The 9,777-nt window shown below is 39.3% G+C and overlaps 1 protein-coding gene across 1 annotated transcript in view; it reads left to right on the forward strand.

Moving 5' to 3' along the window:
- The window catches only part of SORCS2 (sortilin related VPS10 domain containing receptor 2), a gene marked incomplete at its 3' end in the record, with an annotated part of 50,172 nt that overhangs the window by 36,049 nt on the left and 4,346 nt on the right, over positions 1 to 9,777 (forward strand). The window contains exons 9-11 of the mRNA XM_010173352.1: positions 177 to 348; positions 3,710 to 3,896; positions 8,834 to 8,967. Coding sequence (XP_010171654.1) covers positions 177 to 348; positions 3,710 to 3,896; positions 8,834 to 8,967 — 493 coding nt within the window. The remainder of the gene's footprint in view (positions 1 to 176; positions 349 to 3,709; positions 3,897 to 8,833; positions 8,968 to 9,777) is intronic.

The following is a 9,777-nucleotide window of genomic DNA, read 5'->3' on the forward strand; positions in this document are numbered from 1 at the left end:
CAATGTCCGTCATCAAAGTATTTGCATCATGAGTTGGTTTTGATCATCTGCAATCTTGTCTGTTTGTGAACCCAAGGAACATGCATTAGGTACCACCACACCCACATTCAGTGCCTCTGATGGCATTTTCCTGCTCACCTCTGATTTCTTGTGCTCACTGCTTATTGTTTTTGCAGGTACAGGAAGATTATTTCTAATGTGTGTGAAGGTGGTGTAGACCTGCAGCAGAACTTAGCACAGCATATGTGTCCATTGATTGCTCCCAAGGGACTTGAGATCAGCATTAGAGAAGGAAGCCTGGCTGTTAAGCCTGGGGAAGACATCACCTTCATTGTCAGACAAGAGCAGGTAATATTGACCGTTGGCTTTATGAAAGTTTCCTCACTCTTGCTATGGTTCTTTTCTCTGCTACCTGCTTTGCTGCTGAATGAGATTAAGCTGTGCTTGAGACAGAGACAAATGACTCTTTAAATATTGAAACTTCTGTTTTCAAGTGAATCAGACAATCCATTAAGCTCAGTGAACCACCAAGTTCTGTGGACAGAACGGGGTTTGTCTCCTCAGCAGCATGGTCAGTCATGATTCCTTCAAGGCTTCTTTCAAAGAAGGAACTAAATTACCAAGGTCAAATTTCAACTGCTGTATCAGAGAAGAACAGAAATGCAGAGAACATTTAGTATTCTGGTTTAAGTGGTTTTGAGAATGTGCCTTTCAGAAAGGAACCAGACAAATCTTTACAGAAATCAGCAAATAGCACAGCATAACAACATTTATTATGTATTAGTTGTGTTGCCAAAGATACGGTGGGGTTTTTTCTGTTTATTGAGAGAGACAATGTCCTAAGACCTGTACCAACAGCAGCAAGTAACTTTCAGATGAATTGTTTGCAGCGAGTGTCTTTCTTAATGCTTGTTTTTTAGTATTAGGCTCTAACTGTTGTGCTCAGGTTACTGGAATATTGTACTTCCTGGCTAACCTCACTGATTTGCAAGAAATTGAAGACAGTTCACACATTTTGGCAAACCTGTGTAATATGAACAGAGCATTTGGGATTTATTTCTGTAATGGAATCAATGGTACGTGCAGAATACCTGGCTGCTTAATGCTTCTCAGGCTCTGCATCCCCACACTTGCAGTGCCCCAACAGTTGTGTGGCGAGTTAGGCTGCCTTCTCTTCTTGTAAATGAAATGTTTATTGTAAGAATGGAGCATTTGGTAGCAATTTGGACTCGCATGATTTTGATTGGCAGTTTGATTTTTTTTTTCTACTGTGTAGATTATGAAGCTTTCGTGAATCTCTGTGGCAATACGTAAAGCATTTAAAACTATTCAAAAATCTTCAGAAGTCAGGGATCTTGAAGGGAATCCCGTGCTGTGTTTTCTGATTAAGTCTTTACTCGTACCTCGAACTGGAAGGCAGATTTAGAAGAAATGTAACAGTTTGCTGCCCCCTATGGCTAAGAATAATCTTTGTACTCAAATGTCCTGAGCATTGTTTAGGATTTAATCCATACAAGGAAGTCTAATGATAACTCGTAACAATTACTGTGTTTAAGAAACAACTCTACTAGGATAAACCAAAATGTGCTGCTTTGTCTGCTGAACAAAATTAATTTACTAGTTTATGTGACTGCATGTTACTAGGTGCAGTAATGCCAGACATCAGGGAGTAAAGAAAGCAGGCTTTGGATATGTTTGGGCAGTTTGCAAGTGACATTATAAATAATAATTATTTATAATTATATTTTTTTCCCAAATTCTGTTGGCTGAGTGTATGAATAAATAATGTCACGACATTCATCTATTTTCCATGGAAGTGGAAGCTCCAATTCCTTTAAAATTTAGCTGCCTTTCCCCCATATGACTCTTCTGTTATCTGTCTGCTGCTCTCTGTCTTTCCTGGCCAGGGAAACAGAAGTACCTTGGTGTTTTGAAGACAGCACTCTCATCTTTTACATTAGGGGAAACTATTAGAATAAAACCTTAAGAAAAGCTTGCATCTACTGGCTTTCAACACTGATTTCTGTCTTACCTAGAAAAAATTTGCATTTATACTTATTAGCATAAGAAAGAGTGAACAAGAACTGTTTGCAAGCTAATGTTGTATAAAGAGATTCCACTTACTGGCAAGAAGCTAAGTTCTGCCTATATGTTGTCACAAGAAAGATGTTATTTGGAAAAAAAATAGTCACAGTGAAGAAGCTTTCAAGGTCCTTTATGTCTGCTGAAATATGGTGTTTAAGTATTTGATATTCCTACAAGTTCCTTATTATAGATATTCTTTTACATTATAAGCAATGCTATTTCATCTGATAAAATGTGTAAGAAAATAAACCAAACTGCAAAATAATAAAAGGAGGAAATAATAGTGTTTTCCTTCCCTTTGTAATGCCAGGGTACGTAAGTTCTAGGCTTTATTGCCTCCTTTGATTTTACATTAGTGCTGCTTTTTGGGATTAGATTTTGATATGGACCTATTTCAGAGAGTGGCTTATGGGGAAGTGAAGTGATTTTTGAATACTTTGATGGGTGTCAATCCTTCTCTGCTCTGATGGCCATTCATGGCACCTGACTAGCATATGGATGTATACATTCCTTTCCTAGAGCCAATGAAGATTTGTAAACCAACATGGTAGTTACCACGATACAGAGGATTTTCAACCAAGTCTGGCCCTGCAACCTGTTTTAATTGCATGACTGTGATGGCTGAGTACTGTGGCAAATGAGCAGGAGCATATTGGTTAAGACTGAGGAAGCAGGGCAGCTTACTAAGGCAGTGCTGCCAGTAATATTGAGAAAGTGTTGCTGTTTACAGCTAAATGAATTTTCCTTTGACTCCATCCACATCACCAGTCCACGTAGCACAGGCCTGACTTCCCTTCTGAGCAGCCACACTGTGACAATGTGAGTGATGGGCATGTGTTTGTCCTCTGACAGTAGTATCAGTCTTGCAGTATTTTAGGCCTGAGTTTAGGAAAACGGTGTCATTTAAAGGAGCACTTAGCAGAAGTGCAATGAATTATAAATTCTGTGAGATATTTGACATGACAGAATTATTTGTCTGGAATTTTAAACCCTTTCCCAAACTCAGCTCAATAATCTGCTTCATTAAGCATGCATCTAATTTTGCAGTAGAGCATATTAGTTCTAGACATGCTGGTAGCTCTGAATATGCAGTACAACTCTGCGTGAAGATCTCAGCTTGGCTCTCAAAGGCCATATGGTTGATACTCAAAGGGTGTGGTTAGAAGGTGCTGTAAAGAAGGTCTAAACCTATTGATTTTACTGTATAATTGCATAGGCTAGAAGTTCACTGAATGAGTGGTAATTCGCTAAAATAACAAGACTGAGTTTTTTGCAAACATATGAGCATTACATATGATCTTGGGGCTGCCCTGAACAGTTATGCTAGTTAATGTCCAGCTGCATTAATACAATAGTGATGGTTTGTGTGTCATGCAACTTAATTGGTGTTCTAGGGTGTCTTATTTTAAGGTAGCACCTTACTGTGGAAATTTAATATTACCTCATCTGTTACACTAAAATCTTTGCCATGGGTGTAGTAGTTTTACTGCAACTATCGCAATTGAGTCAAAATATCTGTCTGGGGCTGGAAATGTCATTGTGATTCAGGAAATGGTTATAGTCATGTGTCCTGTCTATTTTGGTTCTACCCATTTAAAATAGTTTTTATATATTTTCCTTTTAGGGTGATATATTGAATACCAAATACCGGGTGGATCTTGGAGATGGCTTTAAGGCATTATATGTAAACCTTACGATGACTGGAGAACCTATCCGTCACCGCTATGAGAATCCTGGGATTTACCGTGTCTCGGTGAAGGCTGAGAATGTGGCTGGGCATGACGAGGCTGTGGTGTTCGTCCAAGTCAATTGTAAATCAACTTTTTGGTTTTCTTACTTTTGCTGCTGTGTAAAAACCTCTTTACAACTATGAAGTAGTAAAGAAAATTACTCATCCCAATTAGGAAAAATGCATATTTTTTCAATAATCTCATGCAGTCTTGCAGTGCTGTATGTTGTTAATGCAGAGGCTTATAAGCCTAATGTATTTGGAGGTCAGAGTTAATTTTGTTTGGATTTGGGAGAAGGATGATGTATTAATCTTTTAAATAGCAAGCATGCCTCAGTTCACATCTCAGGTTTAAGCAATCTTCCTGACTCAACACCCCATTGGCAATCTTAGCAGCTAAAATTTAACACTTCAAGCTATGTCTTTTTAGGTGCTGTGTGAAGCAAGTGAATAGACGTGTTGAGATACATACGAGCTCTTGTATGATTTTAAAAAAGAATTAAAATCTCTGTGTTTCCAAAAGTCAGGCTACTTATTCAGAGTCCTAGAATCTAGATTTTAGGTAGTTAATTCTCAAAAAGTTTTAAAATGGTGCTTGGGTATAACTTTATGTTGGCAGGCAGTATTACTTGACCTAGACTTCTCTCCCTCACTTTAATTAAGACCTAAAAAAACCCATCAAATAGATTTAAAATAAAAGAATAGCATGGCACAGGGAATATCATGCACCATTGCAGGCTTAATGTACCTCAGTAAGCTCGTAATTGAAATGAAGAAGGAAACTCATAACTGGAACTGAATTTTCCTCTTCCTTCGAGATTCAAGACAGCTATTGCTTTGCCTGTTTTCAGATGTGTCAAAAATTCAGAAACAAGTACCATCACAAGAAAAGATACTCATCTTACATTCTCCAGGTGTCTGTTTCCCTCTGTTGTGAGTGGTGTGTCTTCCATCCTAATCCCAAAGCAATGGAAATTGCTGGAGCCACATACAATGCTGTGCACAGATCCGTGTGCTTTATGTCAACCTGTCTGGTAACTGCTGATATTTATGTATTTTGCTAGTCAGAGTCCTTGAGTCCAGAGTTTCCATTTCTGCTTTTATTAGCAGATGGTGCCCAACCCTTAATGCTAATGGCCAATCTCCTATTAAAATGAAATGGAAAGCATCAGAATCTATTTCTCCCCTTCAGTTTCATTATCTGTTTCTATGTTGTATTTGGTTTTTAAAACATTTGACAACTCCAGAGAGCTCAGATAAATTACTTAGGGCTTCACCGTTATTTTTTAGGCGCTTCTAGGTGCTGAGAAGTAGATTAAGCACAGGAACAGTAGAGCTGAACAAGCAACAAACAGCAAAAATCTCTGTAACATCCTTCTCTCTGGGGAGAACAACTTACCATTCAGAGAATGACAAGCAGTGCCAAGCCCTGATGGAAAGCGCTTTCTTGAAATGTGCTTCTGGTGTGGCCTACATCAGGATAAACAGTAAAAATAAAAGATGACAGTTGTGTTTGATGCAGTGGATTTATGAATTGCAGAAGGCAGAGGTATTTTTCAGTAGGAAAATGACTAAAGAGGACTTTGGTGCTGAAGTGCAGAGGCAGCAGAGCACTGAAGCCGACATGGTCCGTTCCTGAGTTTGTCCATGGATGTTGCGCATGGTCTAGAAGACTCACAGAAGCATGTTACCCAGTCCAGTTGAATAAATGCTTTCTGTGTAATTTGCTCTGTTTAATTTTTTAGGTAAATGGCAAGATTTGAGGAAATTAGCTGGCACTAATTAAACTGCAATTTCTACATTCTAGAGAAACATTAGTAGCCCTTCAGGGACATTTTTCACTGTGGAGTATCATGAAAGCAGAAAAGTCCACAGAGTCCTGCTTTCAGTCTTTCTCCAGCTGATGAATTCCCAGGGAATACTTTCAGGCATAAATGGTAAAGGGAACATTTTTTACTCCTGACAAGTTCTGTTGCTATGGGATGCCCTGTACTGTAGGAAAATTATATGAACTTTGGCCTGTTATTGAGATTATGCTTTCTGATCCAAATCACAAAATCTGCAACTTGCTAAAGAACTGTAAAATAATTTAGAGCAAGTCTGATAGTATAAACATTAATAGGTAACCCAGAATAAAAAGAAGTGCAGAAGAACTAGGCATACATTTTCTTTTTCACTAAATCATGAAATCGTGTGTGAATAGGGAGCTTTCAAAACTGAACTGAAATCGTAGCTTCATTAAACAGAAATCGTGTAAGTCAGCTTCATTGCTAATTGTACACACTTAAGGGTGCTATGAAGCTTGTTCAAATGCATTATGAAATTGTGCGACTGAGACAAGCAGAAGGACTCACAATAATTATTTTTAGCTCTTTAATACATAGGAATGGCAAACTTGAAAAGACAGTCATAATTCAAGTACCAAACAACTTCCCCTCTAAAAATTTTGGGGAAAAAAGTTCCCTTCTTCAGGAGCAAAACTGTATCTCAGAATGATCAGTTTATTATGGGAAAATGTAAATTTATGGCAAAATCAAAACAGTGATGCAGGTCCTTCCAGACTTCTTTAATTTGCCTCCTCAGAAGGAAAATGTAGTTCTAGAAGGAACTTTAACTTAATGGAATTCCTACAATTTCTGAATTTTCCTCAAGACACCAGCAACAGGAGGAGCATTTCAACTATTCAGTGAAGAAGGTATTGGAGAAACCATTTGTTTAAGCACCCAAAATGTCTTGAATTCATGTAGATGGTTAACGAGTCATTGGAAAAAAACAGAATGAAAGTCGCACTCAAGAGTTGCAGTCAATGGCTTGATGTCCAAGCGGAGACCAGTGACGAGTGGCATCCATCAGGGATTGGTATTGAGACCGGCACTGTTTAACATCTTTGTCGGTGACATGGACAGGGGGTCAAGTGCACCCTCAGCAAGTTTGCCGACGACACCAAGCTGTGTAGTGCGGTTGACAGGCTGGAGGGACGGGATGCCATCCAGAGGGACCTTGACAGACTTGAGAGGTGGGCCGGTGCTAACCTCATGAAGTTCAACAAGGCCAAGTGCAAGGTCCTGCACCTGGGTCGGGGCAACCCCAAGCACAAATACAGGCTGGGCAGATTATGGATCAAGAGCAGCCCAGAGGAGGAGGCGGACTTGGAGGTACTGGTGGACAAGAAGCTCAACATGAGCTGGCAATCTACACTTACAGCTCAGAAGGCCAACTGTATCCTGGGCTGCATCAAGAGAAGCGTCGCCTGCGGGTCAAGGGAGGTGATTCTGCCCCTCTACTTTCTCTCATGAGACCCCACCAGGAGTACTGTGTTCTGGGCCCCCCAACATAAGGACATGGACCTACTGGAACGAGTCCAGAGGAGGGCATGAGGACGATCGGAGGCCTGGAACACCTCTTGTATGAGGACAGGCTGATAGAGTTGGGGCTGTTCAGCCTGGAGAGCAGAAGGCTCCAGAGAGACCTTATAGCAGCCTTTCAGTACCTGAAGGGGCCTACAGGAATGCTGGCGAGGGACTTTTCACAAGGACAGGTAGTGATAGAACAAGGGGTAATGGCTTTAAACTGGAAGAGGGTAGGTTTAGATTGGACATTGTGAAGAAATTCTTCACTGTGAGGGTGGTCAGACACTGGAACAGGTTGCCCAGAGAAGCTGTGGATGCCTCCTCCCTGGAAGTGTTTAAGGCCAGGCTGGATAAGGCTTTGAGCAAACTGGGCTAGTGGAAGGGGGGCCAGCTGATGGCAGGCAGCTGATGGCAGGGAGGTTGGAACTGGATGATCTTTAAGGTCCCTCCCAACCCAGACCATACTATGATTCTATGAAAATAGAGCCTTACATTTGGATGAAGCAGCATACTGTCTGATTGAAGTGAGGTGGAAAAGGAGAGTGTGCACAGCTCGGGCAACTTGCTCTCAGAGAATTTCAATCAGTTTAGTCAAAGTGAATTAGATGTGAACTGGCAATAATTCAGTTCATGAAAGAGAGAAAGAGAAAGACTTTAAACCAGTGTTAATTACTTTGAAGTTTGCACTTAGATGCACTAACACCTTTGAATGAGTTAAAAGATATTTAGAATGGAACAAAAATGATGGTCTAGTATTCTTTCTGCATAGCGAATGCATGTTGGACGATAAAGCACTTTGGTATCCTGACTGGATGGAGAAGCTGAAGTTAAGAAATTATAGTTATTGTGTTATACTATTATCAAGTTTTTACGTTCAGACATCCTGAGAAAGATATACTCAGAAACCTCTGAGGGAAATATTATCTTTCAATAAAGTTATTGTACTATGAAGCAAAATACAACATTAAGAAGCAGATAAAATCACTGTAATGATGCATTTCTTTTATACACATAATGTTTACAGCCTTCATAGGCAAAAGTTCAGAAAGGAATAAACTTACAGTAAGGCACATTTTGGAGTACAGAGCTTATCTATTTTGATAGATAAAAGCTCCCCTGATATGCAAATCTATTTTAAAGCATGCATTAATGAGAGTTTATGTGTGGTGTGAGCCTAACAGCTGGTATTTTATAATGAAAATGAGTGGTCAGCAAAATTTGTTTTCAGTTTTCTGCTTTTCCCTTAGCAGCTTGAAATTTGTTAGATTTCTATTCATTCGATCTTCTATTACTAAAAAAAAAAAAAAAAAAAAAAAAGCTAAGGTTGCCTTTTCCACTTTTTAAGTGGGATATTTGCTTAAGTTTTCTAGAATTGTTCATGCACCAAAAGAAAGTGCCTCAGAGAGGTGCATCTTGGTGATCTGTCACATTACTCTAGAATTTTGTTTGTGGGGTTTGGGGTTTTTGTTTGTTTGTTTGTTTGGGATTTTTTTGGTTGAAATGAGGTCCTTCCAATTATGCCTGTAGTTTGCAACACAGACATAAAAGCAGGAGGGAGGAAAAAATACATTTAGGACCTTATAGTGTGCAGGTGAGAGGCTGTTGGGCAAAGAGGCATTAATAAATTGATGAATTCTTGTTCAGTTCTTGTTCTGTGAACTTTGTTCAGCTCCACTGCAGGCTTTAAATTTAGAAGTGGTTCCAGTTGTTGGGAGAAACCAGGAGGTGAATCTGACAGCCATCATACTGCCTAAGAACCCTAATTTGACAGTCTTCTACTGGTGGATAGGAAACAGTCTTCAGGTACATAAATGGTTTTGACTGAGATTATTTTCAATCTCTTTCCAATACCTTTTACTTTAATAGAAATACTACCATGTTGCATGACTTCTTTTAGACCATCTTTCATTGCAAAGGGACAGTTGTATCTGGTGCCAAGCAGCATCTAGTTTCCCTTGTTTTATGACATAAATTTAAGGTCTTAATTTCCCTTTGCTATATATGTGGAAATGCAAATTTCTCTTCTAGAATCGCTTTGAATTCCTAAACCATTTTCTTCTGGGGCAACAACAATTTATTCTAATTCATTACCTGAGAGAAGAAAAAATTGTGGAGGGGGGTGCATTTGGGATCATAACATTGGTGAATGATGAAACTTAGGGAGACTATGTATGACAGAGGAACGTTTCAGATAAGCGCAATGAACTTTCTTGTAAATATGCTGTCTACCATAATCCCAGCCTGTGTCTTTTCATTATTACTGACTTTGCCATTGCTAGAACAGGCACTGCAGATCATTGTAGTCTTGTGGAGGGTTTTGTAATTCATACAAATGTGGTCAGGTAACAGAGTATCTCAGTTCCCCCAGGAAGGCTGTGGTGGGCTGATGCACTTCCATGGGACATGCTCTAAGTTGACAGAATTCATTTTTTTGACCTTTTTTTTGAGGCAAATATATGCTATATATGATCTTACAGAGATTTGTAAGCCTGACTTAAAATCTGTTTATTTCAATGGAATCTGAATGAAAACCTAATACTCTACCAATTATTCTAAAATAAACGTTTGCCCTAACTGGCAGCTATTCTGTTTATAATCATTCTGTTTAGGGAA

Source organism: Antrostomus carolinensis, unplaced genomic scaffold (genome assembly GCF_000700745.2).
Source record: "Antrostomus carolinensis isolate BGI_N321 unplaced genomic scaffold, ASM70074v2 scaffold1448, whole genome shotgun sequence".
Classification (NCBI taxonomy): Eukaryota; Metazoa; Chordata; class Aves; order Caprimulgiformes; family Caprimulgidae; genus Antrostomus; species Antrostomus carolinensis.